Source organism: Euprymna scolopes, chromosome 41, assembly GCF_053919585.1.
Source record: "Euprymna scolopes isolate OS-2025 chromosome 41, ASM5391958v1, whole genome shotgun sequence".
NCBI classification, from domain to species: Eukaryota; Metazoa; Mollusca; class Cephalopoda; order Sepiida; family Sepiolidae; genus Euprymna; species Euprymna scolopes.
Genome location: NC_136522.1, coordinates 72,194,469 through 72,216,968, shown reverse-complemented (window position 1 = coordinate 72,216,968; position 22,500 = coordinate 72,194,469). Strand labels below are relative to the sequence as shown.

Here is a 22,500-nt window from a genome sequence, read left to right as displayed (position 1 = left end):
TATATATATATATAACCATTATATATATATAACCTTTACATATATATATATATATATATATATATATATATATATATATAACCTTTATATATATATATATATATATATAAAGGTTATATATATATATATATATATATATATATATGAGCAAACAGTTAATAAAATATGTTAAAAAACACTTTGAAATGAGCTAAAAACATATTTAATCTGAAAAGGAAACACTAGATAAATGGATAGTCCTTAATCCGCGGAGTTTCGAAGAAATACTCTCCTTCTCATCAGAGGGTAGGAATTAGCAAAATGCGCGATCGGATTTTGCATGCAGAAGTATTTGATGAAACAACAAGTAAGTCAAAGATCTTAATTGAAAACAAAAAAGTGAAGCAGAGGGAATATAGTGAAGAAAAAGGTGATTACACATGAATGGATAGTCTGGTGGAAGATAAAAAATCCAGTGACGGTAAAATCCAAATGTAAAACTTCAAGAAAGTTAAAAGAATTTCCATTTGTACAAGTAAAATCCAAGGAAATCCCGTAATTGGAAGAAGATGGTCCATAATAATCCAAAGGCAGAAATCCATATATATATATAAACACGGAAATTACATAATTGTCGATGCAATAATTTATTTCAATAATTTCGACAATTATGTAATTTCCGTGTTATATTTTTATGTTATTGCTCTGTTTACCACATTGAGCTCTCATACCCGGATTTCCTCCTGGAATTATTCCATTATAACACTATATATATATATAACCTTATATATATATATATATATATATATATATATATATATATATATATATATATATATATATATATATATAACCTTTATATATATATATATATATATATATATATATATATATATATATATATATATATATATATATACTAAACTACCCGTGACCCGTTGGGTCAGTATGTTATATTAGCCATGGAAATAATGTATGAGCATGACACTTGTGACGTAAAGAAAATATTTTTTTTTTACATAACTGAAACATTTCTGTGAAAGTATATTAAAATAAAAAAAGAATAGAGATAGATTTCTATGGGTCGTTCTGTTTATGATTGTTTTTTTTTTCTGAAAAAAAAAAGCTTACAGCCATTGAATTATAAGTGGTTTTCCATACTTATAGGTAAATGTGCACTGAACAGATACCATAATGCTTAAAGTTAAATTGAAATTTTGGTATATCTTTTAATTTAAACGCAAAAAAAACAATTGGGACGATGAAAACGTACACAGTAAAACAATACGTTTTATTGTCGTGTTGATTATTTATTTGTATCGCAAATTAAAAAAAACATATTTTCGGGGTTATTTATTTATGCTGGTAGTGTAGAAGAAAATGTATGAATGTTTTTTAAGAAAGGTGTATTAAAAAATGGAGAATAAATTTAAAAAGAAAAAAGGAAATTCAGAAAAAGTAGCAATTTGTGTTTATTTGTTTACGCTGTTATGAGTTTATGTTTATGTATGCATGCTCAACCGGAAGTCGTAAGCCAGATGTGGGGGTACAACACCTGTTACAAGGTCATTTGAGTTATATAATTATAAATATATATATAATATATATATATACATATATATATTATTTATAATTAGAGGCCTTCATTCAGTCTCGAAAGACAAAGGATACCCCCTGTAGAGGCAGCTGCGCGTGTAATTGTGAAGCAAAGGTTGCACAATCCCAACCTAACCTCTCCTGAATCGGCACTGTTTGAGTCTAGTGGCAAGGAAAAGTCCAGGACGACTGGAAACAATGCCGAGATAAGCAGAGAGCACATACAGCACTTGGAAGTCCCAAATGGTCACCCATTTAGCACTGACCAGGTTCAACGTTGCTTAACTCCGGTGATCCAGCAGGAACCAGTGTGTCAACGTGATTATAATTAATGGTTCCCATATCGTGTAAAATTCTATATTAGGTTTGCTTAGTATAGTCACCCAGCATATGTGTTGCTGTGTTGAATCGTTTACTCTCCACCATATTTCTCTTATTCTTCTGAAGATACACCTGAAGAAGGTTGGAGGTTACATCGGTCAAAACTCAAGATGAGAACAATAGTCCCTCATTCGATTTTGTTTCTCATCTAATTCTTTGTCATTCTTCTCTTTTGTTGCAAGGTTTGTCCATATTTTAAAGATTTCGATCCGCTCCGATGTGGTTCCATAACGAAAGACCAGTTCCGCAGAGGATTGTCGATGCTTGGATTCAGCAAAATTGGATTCTACGATTTGACTAACGGGGAGTTCCAGTTGCTGTGTGACCAATACCAGAACCCGAAATACAAGAACAAAATTCTATGGACGGAATTTATGAATGATATTAACTCAGGTTAGAAACCAAAAACGGATGATCCGTTTTTTGTTTTTTGTTTTAGAACAATGTTTTTTTTATTTATCAATACAATTCCAAAATTATTGTCTATTCTGTGGTAACACTGATTGCTCCCCCGACAAAGGAGGGATTGGACCTAATCATTCACTCCCGTTCGCTCATTTGGTCGCACTTTTCTCAATAACCATGCCTTGGAATTTTTGGAAATTTTGCACAAACATTAGTCATGGTGAAAGTAAATTTTTACCAGGAACAATTTTCCAGGATAACTCTGGTTACACCCCTTGGGGTTATTATATGTGTAAAATTACTCCCAAATTGTTTGACCATTTGTTTGTTTGCGCTTTTCCCAATAACCATGATTTGGATTTTTTTTTTTTTTACTTTTACACAAACATTAGTAATGGTGAAAGTAAGTTTTTGCTAGAACGGAGTTTCCAGGATTACTTTAGTTGCCCCCCCCCCCGCCCGCCTAGAGTCCACTATATGTGTAAAATTGATCCCAAATTGTTTGTCTGCTCATTTGTCCGCACTTTACTCAATAACCACTCCTTGAATGTTTTTTTGAAATTTTGCACAAACATTAGTCATGGTGAAAGTAAATTTTCCACTCATGGACATGGACCCTACATTCTTGGCTTGTTTTAAGTGTCACCGACTGATACCAGATTCACTTTCTTTATCTTAGAATTTTTTTTTCTGCATAAAGCATACAGAGATAACATTGGGCCCTACGTCGATGGCGATTACGTTAGCTAGTGTGTATTTTGACAAAGGTCACAATGAGTGCATCATGCTAACCCGAATCAGCAAAGCGGAATTATTGTCAGGTTAACTCAAAGATGGCTGACATGTAATGTTAAAGTTAGACACGTAGACAAAGCATTGTGAGATGACAAATGACGTCACGTTTTTCAAGCTTGGAGAAACGAACGCTGTCTATGGTAGTCGTGCTAAGGAGACATCGAACAATGCAAGTCTGCTGTGGCTTGCAAAAGGTGAAAAAGAAACAAATATGTGCTCCGGGCTTTTACGACCAAGCCATCGTTTGTCGCTGCCAAAAGTGCATTGAGAATGGTGGTGACTATGTAGAAAAATAAATTCTGGGGCACAAAAGGTTGCATGTTTTAATGGTACCACTCCCGTCTTCGTAGCTTTTCAACTTTCTGAGTTAAAAAATATGAGGCTCGACTTTTGGAAAGGCCTTCGTATGATAAAGCATGCCCCGAGACGCCCATGCGCAGACGTCGTCCAATGCACTGAGAATGCTCGTGATGATGTAGGAAAATAAATTCTGGAACACAAAAGCTCCTCTGTTTTAAAGGTATCACTTCCATCTTCATAGTTCTTCACTTTTTGAGTTTAAAAAAATAGGATGCTTTACTTTTGGAACCACCTTCATATATATATATATATATATATTTGTAGTCATCGACATATAGTCCTGTTTCGTTGTATCACAACTCATCAGTGCCGCTAGACTAGCATCTCTCCCAAGCCAAGGATTGACCCTAGGACCGTCGTGTTGACAGCGGTTCTTCCACTCGACCATGGAATCGACGCCCGTAAATAACTCCTCGGAATGTCTATTTAAATAAACACCCGCCACCACTTATATATATATATATATATATATATATATATATATATATATATATATATATATATATATATATTGGCAGCAAGTCATTATTCAAGCAAGTCTGATTGAACACAACAGAGTTATTCTTTTTGCCGATCTTTCTGGATATCTTTTCCATTTGCCGAGCGGTCTTTTTTATTTCAGCAGGCACGTTATATAAAATGGTGCCCAAAAGTTGTTGTTTAGCCATATTCTTCTCAAGTGCTTTTTATCGGTGCATTCGATTATCATCCACCTTTATAGCCAATCAAAAAAAAATATATATAAATACACCAAACCTCAAAGGAAAAGAAAAAGGAAACAACAATCTCTCCTGATGATAATCGAACGCACCAATAAAAAGTGCTTGAGAAGAATATGGCTGAACAACAACTTTTGGGCACCATTTCATACAATATGCCTACGTTCGGCAAATTGGAAAACTATCCAGAAAGATCGGCAAAAAGAATAACTCTGTCGTGTTCAATCAGACTTGCTTATCTTTCAAGTCCATTGTTGTGTTGGTTTTTTTTTTTTTCTTTGCAGTTTTTATCGACTTTGAACATGTGAAATTTCCAGGTCGAAATGTCGAATGGAGAGAAACGTCGGAAGAAAACAAAAAATTATACAACAAAACAATGGAAAAAATACGGCAACAAATCAAACGGAAACGCATCCTTATTGAGCCCTGTTTTAAGGATTTTGACCGGTTTGTTACACACACATATATCTTCTTTTTTCGCACTTTTTCTCTTTCTTTCTTTCTTTCTTTCTTTCCCTTTTCTCTCTTTCTCTTTCTTTCTCTCGTGATTTCTTGGAACATGTAAATGAACCTATACTATTTCATTAAATTCATTCACCTCACATTTACTATATATATATATATATATATATATATATATATGTATATATATATATATATATATATATATATATACATATATATATGTATATGTATATATATATATATATATATATATATATATATATATATATATATATATATATATATATATACTAGCAATTCAGCCCGGCGTTGCCCGGGTGTTTGGAGGTGTATGTTGAGCAAAAAAAAAAAAAGCGGTCAATTTTTTAAAACTTTGACCCTTTTTTACCCCTTAACATTTATTGCTTTGGGCTCAAATTAAATTATTAAGTTAGATCCATTTCCAATGAACCTATATCTAAAATTTCAAGTGATTAGACCTAAAATTGTCGGAGGAGTTTGGTAGAGTTCTCAAAGGTCAAATCGTTGAACTTTTACCCCGTAATCGCCAAATTTCTGGCCGAAAACCGATCACATCAATTTCCCCCAAATCTCAGTACCCTGTATATCAAATTTCGAGTTTGTAGACTAAAAATTGGCAGAGTTATTGCGTAGGGAAATGTACACAAGCAGATACACAGACACGTTCACTTTTATAGATATACTAGAATTTCAGCCCGGTGTTGCCCGGGTGTTTGGATGCATCTGTTGAGCAAAAAAAAAAAAAAAGTGGTAGTAGGAAGGCAGGTTGGAACACATACCGTGAAGGAGGAAAAGAACGGGGGAAAAACCTGACGTCTATGCTGTTACGACCACCGGCAAACCGAAAGTGACATTTTTTAAACCAGCGTTACCCGGGTGTTTGGAAGTGTATGTTGAGCCAAAAAAAAAAAAAACAGTCAATTTTTTTAACTTTGACCCCTATTACGACCCCTTAACATTTATTGTTTTGTGCTCAAATCAAGTTATTAAGTTAGATCCATGTCCAAGGAACCTATATCTAAAATTTCAAGTGTTTAGACTTAAAATTGGCGGAGGAGTTTGGTAGAGTTCTCAAAGGTCAAATCGTTATACCTTGGACCCTTAAAAGCCAACTTTCTGGCCGAAAACGGATTACAAAGATTTTCCCAAATCTCAGTACCCTGTATATCAAATTTTGCGCCTGTAGACTGAAAATTGACAGAGTTATTGTGTAGAAAAATGTACACAGATCCACAGACACGTTCACTTTTATATATAGAATAGATAGAGAGATAGATTGGATGCAATAGTAATGATTTAAAAATTATTTTAAAAAAACTCATGCGCCACCACCGAGAATCGAAACCAAAACGTTCAGCTCACGATTTATTTTGCCTCTGCCGCAATGACTGGGCTATGAAAACATGTTTACTGCAAGGCTAAAAATTAAAACATGAACCAATAGCTAATACATTATGCATTTGTAATGCTGCCGTTCGACCTTCACCCGGCAAATTTCATTTTTTTTTAATTTTCACACTTTTGCACCGATTTTTCCGGGCTAAAACACAAATATAAAGTTTTGCATGAATTCAAATACCTTATATATGAAGTCTCATGTCTGTAGACCAAAAACTCTAGGTGTTTGGTAAGCAAAATTTGTTAAACAAAAATATATACGTATACATAAATATATATGGAAATAATTTTGTGTTTACTATAAACTTTTTACGCAAATATTATGCAAGTTTAAATCATGTAGAATATCTGCATGAATATAATTACACGTAATAGTTAACTAAAGATGATTATCCCATAAGAAAACAGAAGCAACTAATAAGGAGTTAATTAAAATGACTGTTTAAAAAAATATGCAAATTAGCTAGATCTTTTGCTAGTGAATGCAGTTCCAGAACCCATATATAAGAAAATTGTATTTTATTTTTAAATAAATAGAAAAGAGGGGTTTTGATATGAATATCAATACACACACAAACGAAAAACGAATTTATAGTATTATAGATAGATATAGAAGATATATATATATATATATACCTTTTTTTTAATTCAATTTTCATCACAAACAAGGCACAGTGCCACTTTGATATAGGGGGTTACTATCGGGGACATCATTTGCAGGGATACTATGTAGGGAGTTGAGCAGCGAGATGTCCATTCACATTACACTTGAACTTTGCATGTCAGTACAGTTGGAAAAGCAGGAACCCGGAATTGAGTTCTAAAGTCTAGCAGTTCTAGGGAAGAAACTATTAGAGTAGAAAGCTTTCTTACATCTAGGGATTTCTACTGTGAAGGGGTGGGACTTTGCTGCTTGTCGGGTTTATCAGGAGTATTTTCGTGAAGGAGGTACAAGGGCTTTTAGTTCATGCGAGCATCTACCCTTAAGATACTTGTAGAACCGGCAGGTGGATGCAATATTTCATCGATGGGACAGACGTTGAAGCTTTGATGACAGTTTTGGACCCATCAGGTTGGCGACTCTCTTTTAAACCCTGTCCAGCAGCGAGATACTAGTAGCAGATGCACCAGCCCAAATGTGACAACAATACTCCATATATGGGCGAATGGTAGCCTTGCAAAAGTACAGGATACTTTCAGGCGTAAGTAATTTTCTAGCATAGTAAAGGGAGCCCACCTTCCTTGCAGCAGCTGTGGCAATGCCCTCGATTTATCTGTTCCAACTCATGTTCCCTGTGAACGTTAAGCCGAGGACTTTGAACGAAGTACTTTCAGGTAATGTATCTTTAGCTATCGCTATTGGTGGTTAATAAGGTTTCTTGTAATTATTAAAGGAAACGAGCTTAGTTTTGGCAGCGTTGAATGTTACCATCCATTTTTGTTCCTATTCCAGTACAGATTGGATGTCTTCCTCTAGGGTTGCCGCCATTGCCTTAGATATGTGTTCACTTGTTTTCCCCTCATGCCTGTTATAGAGCATGGTGTCATCAGCAAATATGCCCATCTCAAAGACAATTTTATCAGAGAGGTCATTTATGAATATCAGGAACAATAAAGCTCCAAGGATCGACCTCTGAGGTACACCAGCATTTATATCATATTGTTTTGATGTACGACCATCGATTCAACCTGAATTCTTCTCTTATTTAAGAAGAATTTAAATATGTTAAGTATTCGTCCAGTGATACCATATGATCTGATTTTCATGAAAAAACCATTGTGTCACATCTTGTCAATAGCCTTAGATATATCTAGGCTACTGCCCTCCCCTTCCCATGCCTTATCCAATCCAGTGCATGGTATATACGTTCAGAGATTACAGTTAGGATATCTGCGGTAGAACGGGCTTGCCTAAATTCATATTGTTATTTGGACAGAAAGAAGTTTAGCAACAGTAAGGTGGTGAAGTGGACTAATTTTCAAAACAATATATTTAAAAAACAAGAACTTAGTTGCTAATTCGATATTTACAATGAAAAAAAAATGCGTGTTAGCATAAGAAGACCCTACTTGGAAATGTGGGAGATAAGCAGCTTTGCCAGTCAAAAAAAGATGCAGGTTCTCCCCCCTGCCACGCAAAAAACAAAAAAAAAAAAAACTATCTTTATTATAACACCTCTTTTGAAAATTCGAAAATGGGCCTATATCTTTGACAAAACAGCCAAACTGTCACCTAATTGGGATCAGGAATAGGATTATCAAACAAAAATCAGTTTTAGAAAATGGTGTGCTAGTTGCTAGCGACATATTCTCTCGATTTTTTTTATTGTAAATGGAAAAGTTCATTATTATCCATAGGGTGGACACACTGCAACACTTATTCCTTTTGTTTTGCATTTGTCTTGTAGCCATGGCAATCAGCGGATCAGTGCCCATCAATTTGAGCAGTGCCTGTCAATGCTGAACCTGCCGTTCACCCAAGCCGGACTCGACACGCTCAAGGCTCGTTTCTGGGATGAGAAGGGGATCCTCTACGTTGACTTCATTCACGAGTTATTCCCACTGGAACACAAAACAGGTGAATCGCCGTACAAAAGGTTTATCAGAGAAGTGCACGAATTGAACGAATGGAACAAACAGTACGAACAGGATTCGCTGCAGGATTTGGAAAGCGTCTTAATCAAAGTGAAAACCAAGGTATTTGTATTATTGAATTTAGGTAAAAAAAATGACACCAGAAAAACAAAATGGCGCAGTAAAGATGGTACCAGAAAGGAAATAGCACAGTAAAAAATGGTCTCAGTAGCATTTTAAATTTAACGTTAAAGCTGTCACTAATTTTTTTTTTTAATTATTATTACATTTTCACCCCAAACAAGGCACATTACCACTTTGTTGCAGGGGGCTACTATCAGGGACATAAGCATCAGGGGTACTGTGTAGGGAGTTGGGCAGCAAGATGTCGGTTCACATTACACTTGAACTTCTGCATGTCAGTACAGTTGGGGAAGCAGGGACCCAGAAGGGAATTCCAAAGTCTAGCTGTCCTGGGGAAGAAACTACTGGAGTAGAAGGCTCTCTTACATCTAGGGATCTCTACTGTGAAGGGGTGGGATTTAGCTGCTTGTTGAGTTGTCAGGGGTATTTACACCGAGGGGGCACAAGTGCTTGCAGTTCGTCAGAGCATTCACCATTAAAGTATTTGTAGCACAGGCAGAGGGATGCAACATTTCGTCGATGGGACAGAGGCTGAAGTTTAGATGACAGTTCAGGACCTATCAGATTGGCGACTCTCTTTTGAACCTTGTCTAGGAGCCAGAGACTAGCAGTAGATGCACCAGCCCAAATATGACAACAATACTCCATGGGCGAATAGTGGCCTTATAGCGGTATAGGATACTTTCGGGCGTTAGTAGCTTTCTAGCACGGAAGAGAGAAATTGTGTCGTTAATTATAATATGACTTTGGGCATTGCAGTAGATTGTTTGAATTTTTCTTTTTTGCAGTGAGGGCAGAGGGAGGATTTTACACAACACTACAACCAGGTATCTGTCTGTGAAAGCCGAATTCGAGACATTGGATAGTACGAGTCTGGCATGAATTGGCCAATAATGTAGAAAGCTTTAATAATCGCTAAGTGTGAAATGTTACCGTGACATCTTTGCATGTCAACATTTCAGTGAAAGAAGTTTTGTCTTAGTAGCATTAAAATGATACCAGCTATTCATGTAACATTAAAGCTGTCACTAATTGTGCTGTTTATTCTAACATGGCATTGAACATTTCAGTATATTGCTTGAATTTTCCTTTTCTGCTGTGAGGGAGGGATTTCCAACACAACACTACAACTACTCATCAACAATTTATATTTTCTATCGCTTCCGTCTTCAAAATTCAAAATCGATCACTCTAGATACCCCCACTCAAAGTGCCTATGCATGAGGGAGGGGGTAACCAAGAAAGCAGCTTAGGTGGATCTCTCACTCCCTCCACCTCTTATAAAATTATGATTAACCATTGGTTCACCATTTCATTCTTTTAATAAGAAACTCTTTAATAACTGGGACAACAGCATATTCTTTTCATTGCTTTGAATCTCGGGTGTATATCCATTGATATCTTATATGTTTTTATATAGAGTGATGTGGTTCTCGATTGATTAACTGTGTCTGTGTCGGATATATACTCGAGAGTCAAAACAATGATAAGAATATTCTCTTGTCATAACCCTAATAATAACTAGCAGCGAAACCCGATGTTGTCCGGCCATTGAATTAGGATCCACAATTTTTTTTTCACCCTCCCTTCTGATCAGCAAAAAATTATTGTTTTAAAAAGAATAAAATTTAAAGTATTTTTTATTTATGTCATAAATTATTTAGTACGTCATAAATTATTTAATACATCATAAATCATTTAGTACATCATAAATTATTTAGTACGTCATAAATTATTTAATACGTCATAAATTATTTAGTACGTCATAAATTATTTAGTACGTCATAAATTATTTAGTACGTCATAAATCATTTAATACGTCATAAATTATCTAGTATGTCATAAATTATTTAATACGTCATAAATCATTTAGTACGTCATAAATTATTTAATACGTCATAAATTATCTAGTATGTCATAAATTATTTAATCCGTCATAAATCATTTAGTACGTCATAAATTATTTAGTACGTCATAAATTATTTAATACGTCATAAATTATTTAATACGTCATAAATTATTAAGTACGTCATAAATTATTTAATACGTCATAAATTATTTAGTACGTCATAAATTATTTAATACGTCATAAATTATTTAGTATGTCATAAATTATTTAATACGTCATAAATTATTTAGTACGTCATAAATTATTTAATACGTCATAAATTATTTAGTACGTCATAAATTATTTAATACGTCATAAATTATTTAGTATGTCATAAATAATTTAATACGTCATAAATTATTTAGTACGTCATAAATAATTTAATACGTCATAAATTATCTAGTATGTCATAAATTATTTAGTACGTCATAAATTATTTAGTACGTCATAAATTATTTAGTATGTCATAAATTATCTAGTATGTCATAAATTATTTAATACGCCATAATTTATTTAATACGTCATAAATTATTTAGTACGTCATAAATTATTTAATACGTCATAAATTATTTAGTACGTCATAAATTATTTAATACATCATAAATTATTTAATACGTCATAAATCATTTAGTACGTCATAAATCATTTAGTACGTCATAAATTATTTAATACGTCATAAATTATTTAGTACGTCATAAATTATTTAATCCGTCATAAATTATTTAGTATGTCATAAATTATTTAATACGTCATAAATTATTTAGTACGTCATAAATTATTTAATGCGTCATAAATTATTTAGTACGTCATAAATTATTTAATACGTCATAAATCATTTAGTACGTTATAAATCATTTAATACGCCATAAATTATCTAGTATGTCATAAATTATTTAGTACGTCATAAATTATTTAATACGTCATAAATCATTTAGTACGTCATAAATCATTTAATACGTCATAAATTATCTAGTATGTCATAAATTTTTCAATACGTCATAAATCATTTAGTACGTCATAAATTATTAAATACGTCATAAATTATTCAGTACGTCCTAAAATGGAGTACTGTTGCCACATCTGGGAAGGAGCTGCTTAGTGTTCCCTATTCTGCCTTGATAGAGTTCAAAACCGGCTTAAAACCTACTCAGTGATGCCCTTTTCTCTTCCCTGCAAACTCTTTTCCACAGAAGAAACGTTGCGAGCCTGTCTCTGCTCTATCGTTATTTTCATGGAAAGTGCTCGACTGGTTCCAATCTATGGCCCCCACCCTTGCTGGACTTTAAAAAAAAAACACTTGACTAGCTACAACCACTATCAACAATTTCCCCCCATTCCCTATCTGTGCTTAAATCTAAATGCAGATTTCATGAACAAGACTTCTTTCCTAGAACTGCTCGCTGTGGAATTCTGTTCCGCTCACCTGCTTCCTGACCGACTACAATATGGTTGTCGTCAAATCCAATCTAAACAATTTCTTGTTGAACCGTCCTCAGAAATAATCAAATTCTACCCAATTTACACGATTAATGATTACTACACTATCACCTTACGTTCATTAACACTTATCCTCGAATGGCCTTCAGGCCTTGATAAGGGGTAACTCCCTTGCAAAAAAAAAAAAAATTATTTAAAGAACATTTTTACTGAAGAAAAGTCATTTTTAATTTCTTAATATTATTGAATCTGACAGACATTATTTAAAAAATAATATTTTTATTAATCGTTGGTTGGTTGGTTGTTTGTTTTTGTTTTACGGCATATCAACCCTTTTCGGGTTATTTAATGCCGAATCCAAAGATTTTAAAGAAAATTTTTTTAATAGAATATATTTGTTGTTTTCAAGTCGGTTTCTATTCAACCCATAGTTGGAACCCTAACAGGTACTACCACTCCGGATCAGAGTGGACCTGGGAGCAATGGTAATTAAAGAGTGGCTCCACACTCCCCAAAGCCCACAAGCTGGGGCCTCACCATTGGATATAGTTTAAGGTCATATCCAGGACCCCCATTGAGGGACTTTTACCCTCTGCAGGGGGGGCAGTCGGCGTATTCTAATGCCCCACCGACAGGGCCCTTTATTAATCATAAATTTCACACATTGATATAGAATGCACTGTGAATTTTTCGTGGTAGTCCGCTAGTTTGTTTTAATCAGGCAATATACGAGGAACCTTCAAGAAGTTTCCAGACGTTTTTGCATGGGCACTTATTGATCATACACACATGAAACTCTAGTCCCCTTCAAAGTAATCTCCTCCGGTTGCAATGCACTTGTACTGTTCCAACTTCTGGAAGGTCCCATGGAAGTCCTCTTGTGTGAGCGTTTCAATGACCCTCATCACAGCCTCTAAGGTTTTCCTTGAGCTTAAGGAATAACCAATAGTCACAGGGAGCAAGGTCTGGACAATAGGGAGGGCGAGGAACTGTCTTTATGCACATAGCATTTCTTTCTTTCTGATATTTTTTGAGAACCCTTGTGACAAACTTTGCACAAATCTTCCGGATCTTCAGTTCCTCACAAATAATTGTGTGCACAGTTCCCACACTGACATCAAACTGTGAATTTATTGTCTCTATAGACACACAAAAGTTCTTATCCATGAAATTCTTTATTTGGCCAATCAATTCTGATGTTGTGACTTCCTTACTCCTCCAACACATCTCATAATCCCTCAGAGACTCCTTGCCTTCCTTGAATCTCTTATGCCATTCAAAAACGGATGCTCGATTAATGCAAGATAGTCCATAGGCAGTTTGAAGCATTCTCTACGTTTCTGTGACATCTTTTCAAAGTTTAAAACAAAATTTTGTTGCATATCGTTCTTCTAAAGTGTCCTCACGTCAAGATTGCATTTTTGAAATACACTAGTTGTGACAATCAGGCTTTAGTAGGGCGTATTCCAATTCCTGTTGTAGCCGTTCATTTGAACGTAAAATCATAAAAATTAGTCAGTCATCTCATAAGATGTATAGCAATAAGATACTGAATTTTAAAGAGTCTACAACAATTTTAAATGCCTCTACAAAAAAGTCTGGAAACTTATTTAAGGTATCTCGTCGATGTAAACACGTTACTTGGTTTTGCGATTTAGTTATTTTTTGTTGTTGTTGTCCTGAATTCAACCTAATTAAACAAATAAAAATACAGAAAAATCTTTATGATGTAAATACTTGTCACGGAATGAAAATGTTATATTCTAAAAATAACGTAAATTGATCAAATAGTGTGTGTGTGTGTGTGTGTGTGTGTTGTGTGTGTGTGTGTATATATATATATATATATATATATATATATATATATATATATATATATATATACACACACAACTACTTAATTTACTCACATAAAATTAATATACGAAAGTATAAATTTATGCGTAAACTTTAAGTATTTACTTCAAAAGTGCTCAATACGTAGGTAGAGCTAATTATATATATGAGAGTGGAAAATGAATTCACAAAGATTATATATTGGAAAATATATAGAATGATTCATTTATTTAATAAGGGTATACATACATTTAGTTGGGGGATAAAGGCGACTCTTTATACCAATATATATATAAGCTCCATTGAAACTTGTTGAGCTTTATATTATCCCGATAAGTCTCCTTTTATAGAATTGAGTTTACTCTCTTCTATCTACCCTCGTTATATATATATATATATATATATATATATATATATATATATATATATATATATATATATATATATATATATATATATATAAAATCATTTTTATTTTTACAATTTTTAGCGATTACTACTAAATTATAGCCATTACAAGGTATATTTTTTGTCTCCATTTCTGGAGAAGTTGTTAAGGGGAGGTAATCAATGGTGAATTTTAAAGATGACAGAGTGAAACACACCATCCTCACTTCCTCATAAATTAATTAATAATATATATATATATATATATATATATATATATATATATATATATATATATATATATATATATACTTCGTCAATTTACGTGATTGTTAGAATTTTTGTTTTGTTTTTCTTTCCTATGTTTTGTATTTCCAATTCGTTGACCTTGTGCCGTACAGGTTTTCAAAGAACGATTCCGTCTAATCGATTTCATGAAAGATTATGACAAACTGAATTCTGGGAAAGTTTCCAAGAACCAGTTCCATCGCGCACTGAGCCTCAGCCCATTGGAACTGACGGTGGCAGAAGTTTCAATTCTCAAAGACAAGTAAGATTCTTTGGTTTTCATTTTCTCTTTGAAAATCGTTCAATACATGTGCTCTGCTTGACTTTACATATAAACCATTGAGCTTAATTTTATATTTCTTGGGGACCTGTAATAGTTTATTAAAATTTTTTATGTTATAAAATATTCTTTTATTCATTTAATATTTACGAATAAAACCATCGGGAAATAAGTAAAATATTTCTGGATATCGTCTCCTCGTCGGCATAAATGAGGAGAGAGAAGACAGTAAATCTTAACTAACTTATTGAAGTAAATATGGTTTGTGAATCTAGAATAAAAAAAATTAAGTGGCGTTAAATTCTTTTGTTTATTTGATTAAAAAGAACAGTTTTTCATACTCATTGTTAATTTCTCCCTTATATATATATAAAAATTAGAAATTAACTATATATATATATATATATATATATATATATATATATATATATAGTTAATTTCTCCCTTATATCTAGGTCCTGGATATGACCTTAAACTATATCAAGTGGTGAGAACCCAGCTTGTGGGCTTTGGGGAGTGTGGAGCCACCCTTTAATTGCCATTGCTCTCAGGTCCACTCTGACCCGGAGTGGTAGTACCTGTTAGGGTTCCAACTATGGGTAAAATAGAAACTGACTTGAAAACAACAAATATATTCTATTAAAAAAAATTTTCTTCAAAATCTTTGGATCCAGCATTAAATAACCCGAAAAGGATTGATATGCCGTAAAATAAAAACAACCAACCAACCTTATATCTATATAATTATGAAACTCAAATGACCTTGTAACGATGTATGTAACCCACTTTCCAGTTTACGATATCCGGTTGTGCATGCGTGCATAAACATTAGCCCATAACAATGTAAACAAATAAACACAAATCGCTTCTTTTGCAGATTTTGACCTGTGCACTGAAATATTAACGGTAATAATTCGAAATTATTTTTTAACATGGGAAGAGTGGGGGTTTAAGATAACTTAAACGTAATACAGAAATGAACGATGTAAAAAAAAAAAGCAGATATATTAAAATTTGAATTTAACTATAATAAGTATTATGGTATCTGTTCAGTGCACATTTACCTATAAGTATGGCCAACCACTTATAATTCAGTAACTGTAAAAAAATTTAAAAAAATAATCAATTATTATAAACAGAACGACTCATAGAAATCTATCTATATTCTTTTTTCATTTTAATATACTTTCATAGAAATGTTTCTCTTATGTCAAAAAAAAATCTATTTTCTTTACGTCACAAATGTCACACTCATACATGAATTCCATAGCTAATATAACATACTGACCCAACGGGTCACGGGTAGTCTAGTATATATATATATATATATATATATATATATATATATATATATACGCTCGGGTTTTTTTTATATTCAAAAGTAATGGACTAATGAATTCAACGAGGTTGTTAGTGCTCAATAAAAAGAGCTGATAATACTTGTTTATTGTTATATAAACATGTTCACATCCCGCTGCTACAAATAGCCACTTGTTTCAATCAAACAACAGATATCATCAGGCAGCGATTTGACTATTCAAAAGTTCAATGAATAATCTTACAATCAGGTTTCTGTAAAAGTCTGAGGATGCTACAGACGGCAAAAAAAAAACAAAAAAAAAAAAACGGCCGGGTAGCTGAAACAATAATGTAACTTAATAGAACGATACGGTAATAAAAAATAAAACGCATATTTTCTCTACAACAGTATTTAGCACTTTCTTCAGTTTTTATTAATTACCATTTCCACTATATATATATATATATATATATATATATATATATATATAAATGTAATTACATATTTATATATATAAATGTAATTACATATATATATATATATATATATATATATATATATAAATGTAATTACTATTTTTCCAACGATTTTTCCCTCTTTCATCAAAAATCATTACACAATAGTTTATTTGCAACACATGATATCATAACAAATATGATTGAAAATATATCGAATATTAATCATATGAACAAAACAATTTAATTCCACTTAAAATTTTTATTTTTTTAATATTTTTATTTATTTTTTTTATTCTAGGTTCACAAACTATATTTACTTCAATACCTGGTTAAAATTTAGTGTCTTCTCCCCCCCCCTCCCCTTCTACTTATGTTGATGAGGAGACAATATCCAGAAATAATTTACTTATTTCTCGATGGTTTTATTTGTAAATATCGAATGAATAAAAGGATATCGTCTCTGAAACGATCGTACATATGAATATGATTTTGTTATGTTTCCTTCTATGAAAACTTGATTGATGATTTCACAATTATTAATCTCTCACTCTTTATATATATATATATATATATATATATATATATATATATATATATATAAAGAGTGAGTGAAAATATTAGCAAATACTTATAAAGGTATGCACCCTATTTGCTAAAGTCAGTGAGACATGGAAAGTCAAAATAATAAATTTATTATTTTGACTTTGACTTTCCATGTCTCACTGACTTTAGCAAATAGGGTGCATACCTTTATAAGTATTTGCTAATATTTTCTCTCCTCTGATGAGATGGTAGACATCGAAACCCTATAGGTTAAGGAGATTAATTTTCTAAAGCATTCTTTGTCTTGCTTAGAATAATAAAAATCCTTTGATATTAAACTCAATCACTTCATTTCATTTCAATGAGAGTTTTTTTGAAATTCATTGAATTACAATTTAATTTATTTGCTCTATCTTGCATATCGAGCAATTCTTGTTTAGATGGGATAACTTATAGAATATTACTGCCAGTAATATTTTGTAAACCTACAATCTCACATTTACATAACCACTGATTATTCCGAAGTATATATATATATATATATATATATATACATATATATATATATATATATATATATATGTGTGTATATATATATATATATATATATATATATATATATATATATATATGCATGTATGTATATATGTGTGTGTGTGTGTGTGTGTGTGTGTGTGTGTGTGTGTGTGTGTGCGCGCAGATCATCATAAAATGATTAGATCACTCTGACAGATGTTAAAAACATTTAAGATAATAAATGTTTAAATTTCAAAAGTATTTTTCGCGGTTAACGGTAGCCGAATGGATTGGGTCTTTGTAATGAAGCCAGACATGGCTTCTGTTGCCGGGTTTGAATTTATTGACTGGTGTTAATCGTGACACGCTGTACTGATGATTCCTGAAAGGATGAAACACTAATATCTGTAGGTATTTAATAATTATTATAGTAAATAATTATATATATATAGTGTTATAATGGAATAATTCCAGAGGAAATCCGGGTATGAGAGATCAATGTGGTAAACAGAGCAATAAGATAAAAAATATAACACGGAAATTACATAATTGTCGATGCAATAATTTATTTCAACCTTATGGTATTTTCAAGCCTCTAAACCAGACAATACATTTTTGATACTGAAAGAAGGAAAGAAAAAATCGGGCCTCGACCCTCAAAAAACCAGAGGGGGTGGTAGTAGCAATCCACTTAATACATTTTATAGAGAGGGTGGGAGGGATTTTTAAAAAAAATAAAAAATAAAAAATGCTTGAAAATACCATAAGGTTGAAATAAGTTATTGCATCGACAATTATGTAATTTCCGTGTTATATTTTTTATTATATATATATATATATATGAGAAGGAGAGAGAGAGAGAGAGAGAGAGAGAGAGAGAGAGAGAGAGAGAGCTATTCACAAACAAACTTTTTCATGGTTTGGATGATCAAATCTCACATAAAGCAATTTTTTTTAATATCCAAAAATGTTTCAGGTACCAATCGTCGAGTGACAGTGAGAGCATCGATTACCGAAAGTTTTGCGACGAAGTGGAATCGATATTCACGACTCAAAATCTCGAGAAAAATCCACTGAAAAACATCGAACAATTCCGTCCAGAAGAGGAATGGAAGTTAAACGTTTTGACTGAAGAGGAAAAACTTTTATTACAAGAAGCGATGAATAACATTGCAGAAAAAGTAAGAATATGCGCATCATCTCACTTCCCCCACCCCCACCCATCCCCAGTGCCGTAATCATCATCATCCTCATATATACTAGAGTCGTTCCTACAGGAATGGCTCCTTTTTTTTTTAACCCGAAAATTTACAGTTACGAATATGGGAGTCGTACCATTAAACCGAGGGACCTTTTGTACTCCCAAATTTATTTTTCTACATAGTCACCAGCATTCTCAATGCACTTTCGTCAGCAATGAACGTGCATGGCTGTGCATGGGCGTCTGGAGCATGCTTTTTCAAATAAGGATTGTCCCAAAAGTAATGCCTCCTATCATTTTTAACTCCAAAAGTTTAAACAGTTTTGTAAGGATGGGCGAAGTTCTGGTTGAAGTCTTTTGAGTACTATAATTGGAATACCGCCAGGGCCGGTTGCTTTACTGGAATCAAGGTTTTTGATTAGCTTGGCAACATCACGTACAGATATTTGTATATCACATAGCATGTTTTCTGATACAGGAGGAAATATTGGAGGTTGGCAGCCTTGGTCGCAAAGGTTAGAATTAGCTGCAAAGTTCTTGGCAAAGAGTTTGGCTTTGTCTGATGTTGACGAGATTACCTCAGGTCCATTTATGAGAGTTGGGATAGAGCACACGCTTCTGTTCAGGATTCTGTTTGCTATTTGCCAAAACTGGTGGGAACCAAGCCGCTGTTCAGCTACTTTGGACTTGACGGACTGAGCATACAACTCTCGTCTTCTTTATTACTTTTTTACAGTGGTTGCTGGCAGTTCTGAAAGCGGCCTTAGTCTCAGTACATCTATTACATTGGAATCAATGGAAAAAGTGATTTCTATGTGCAATGGCAGCAGCACATTCCGGAGAGAACCACGGCTGGCTGTTAGGTCTTTGCTGGAATTTCTTTGAGGGTATGAAACGGTCTATATCTACAATTAACCATTCTGTCAGGTCTGATACTATAGAGGACACATCCTTTTTAAACATGGAATGCAGAGGTAGATCTTATATGGTTGGGATTGAGATATAAATAACTATATTTATATTTGGTTTTGGAATTTGCTTTTTCCTTGATTAGTAAATTTCTCTTCAAAGATTTTCTGCCTATATATATATATATATATATATATATATATATATATATATATATATATATATATATATATATATATATGTATGTATTTATTTATTTACCAGTGGTGAAAAAACCGGACTAGAGTGCTCAATGTGTAGCCAGAGCAGTATATAGGAAATTTATTACTATGAGTCCAGAATGAGTTTACATATTGTTTCAGCTAGAGGAAAATCCTCAAAAAAAAAAAAGGGTCCATCTATGAATTCTGACGATGCTAGGTGGATATTTCCTCTTCTTTTTGAGGATTTTTCTGGACTCACAATAATAAATTTCCTATATATATATATATATAAGAAAAATTGATGATGCAAATGAAAATTGAATAAATTACAATATTTATTAATCCATCATTCATTTCGGACGTGTTATATATCAAAGAACTTACTTTTGATTTTATATGTCAGGCCTTTCGGCTTGTGTGGTAATAAACCTTCTCAAATGCAACTTGTGATATTAAGAAATAAAAAAGGCAAATTGAATGAGGTGTTTACCTGATACAAGCAAGGATAAACTTTAATTTAATATTAATATTGATATTTATATATTAATATATTAATCCCACCCAACCAAATAAAAATGCTCAATACAAACACAATAGAGAGTAGAGCTTTTTTTTTTTTTTTTTAATTCCTTTTTGCTTTTCGGATTACAATTGAAATGTTATTCCCGATTTGTTTTTATTTCCCACATTTTTTTCACATTTCTTCATGTGTTTCTTAACGGACATGAATATTTTACAATTTATGACTATCATAAATTGTGGTTTTATTTAATGCCTCAACCAACAAATTCTAGCCCTGCTACAATTATAATTTGCTGATTTCTTTCTGTCCTCTGATGAGAAGAATAGCAAGAACAGCATTCTTTGAAACTCCACGGAATAGGGACTCGGAACATTAATTGCAGGAGTATTCTGTTGAATAATAAATTTAATTGTAAATTTTAATTTATAGTTTTAATTTCGTTTCTCTTATATATATATATATGAGAGAGAGAGAGAGAGAGAAAGAGAGAGAAAGAGAGAGAGAAAATTGGGGAAAAATAGCCACAAAAAGAGTTGGGGGGGAGACCATCCTTTTGTTTCCTATGTGTTATTTGAAAAACCTTTTTTACCTTCCATTTTGTTCTACATTTTACAACTATTTCTCTTTCTCAGAGAGAGAGAGAGAGAGAGAGAGAGAGAGAGAGAGAGAGAGAGAGAGAGAGAGAGAGTTCTAAAAGAATAAATCTGAAGTCTTTACAAAACTAATTCATTCAAACACTGAGAAACATAGAAATAATATTTTTAAAAGCCCCCCCCCCCCATCTGCGCCTTTTATGTCGGATTTTTCCTCTGCACCAAACTGACGTTGTCTTTTTCTTTCCTCCATCTTGCAGGTCCGTGAGTACCGCATGCAGTTGTTTCCGCTGATGGAAGATTTCGACCGCCTGAAAAAGGGCTGTTTGTCTCAGTCGCATTTCCGTCGGGTCCTCATGCAACTTGAACTCGGACATTTGTTTAGCGACGAACAGCTGAAGGCCATCTACAAGAAATTCAAAGTCAGAATCGGCGGCCAAGACGACTTCAACTATATTGCCTTCTGTGATACCATTTACGCACTTGCTGGATTCGTTTACAGAAGACCCTGACTAATTCTCCCCCCCCCGCCCCTCTTCCGGTCCCGTCGTGATAAAACAACAACAACAAGAAAAAAAAGGGGGTGGGAATTAAATTTTTTTTTTAATTTGAACTACCGTTTTCATCTTTGATGTTATTATTCTTTCAACGTTTCGGCCGATACAACCTCCGACCTTCTTCAGGTCTATCTTGTTGAACAAATGGATCTTTATGGCGAGCTCTGTGCAGATATTTGAAGACTTGGATGACATCGTCTCTCATTCGACGGAACACCAGAGTTGGAAGATCCAGTTGCTTCAGTCGCTCCTTCTAAGACAGATCATCCAAATCTGGCGCCAAATTAGTAGCCTCACCACCCCCCACCCCACTCTGCACCGCTTCTGTGGTTCCAATGTCATGCATGTATCGCGGTGACCATGTTGATGTGGCATATTCTAGCTTTGGACAGATCAACCTCTTTATATAGAAAGACAAAAACATAACACGATTCATGTATGTAAAACGAACGATGACAAATGCCAACCAACTTGTTGGCTGCGGCTGCTGTTTCAAAACTATGAGTCTTGAAACACAGTCGTAAATCAATTTGTCTCCCTAGATTTTTTTTTTTTTTCTACCTCTGTTGATGCTAAAGAAGTTTTGCCTACCATGTGCTCATACAGACTAGTGGGGCCTGTGGACATTCCACAGCGGACTCTTTAATATGTAAAATATGGATGTTGGCATTCTGTAGATATTCGGCGTAAATGGACTCACCCAGATATTATTGTACCTATTTACAATGCCTCCCCACGGGGCAG

General features: G+C 33.4%; 1 protein-coding gene across 1 annotated transcript in view; it reads left to right on the top strand.

Annotated features, from left to right (window-relative positions):
* Window positions 1-21,793, top strand: part of LOC145266621 (uncharacterized) — a 71,929-nt gene extending 50,136 nt beyond the window's left edge. Inside the window, exons 11-16 of the mRNA XM_080122527.1 lie at window positions 2,139-2,349; window positions 4,520-4,682; window positions 8,528-8,816; window positions 14,787-14,935; window positions 18,747-18,951; window positions 21,460-21,793. Coding sequence (XP_079978653.1) covers window positions 2,139-2,349; window positions 4,520-4,682; window positions 8,528-8,816; window positions 14,787-14,935; window positions 18,747-18,951; window positions 21,460-21,711 — 1,269 coding nt within the window. The 3' untranslated portion in view covers window positions 21,712-21,793. The remainder of the gene's footprint in view (window positions 1-2,138; window positions 2,350-4,519; window positions 4,683-8,527; window positions 8,817-14,786; window positions 14,936-18,746; window positions 18,952-21,459) is intronic.
* Window positions 21,794-22,500: the final 707 nt, after the last annotated feature.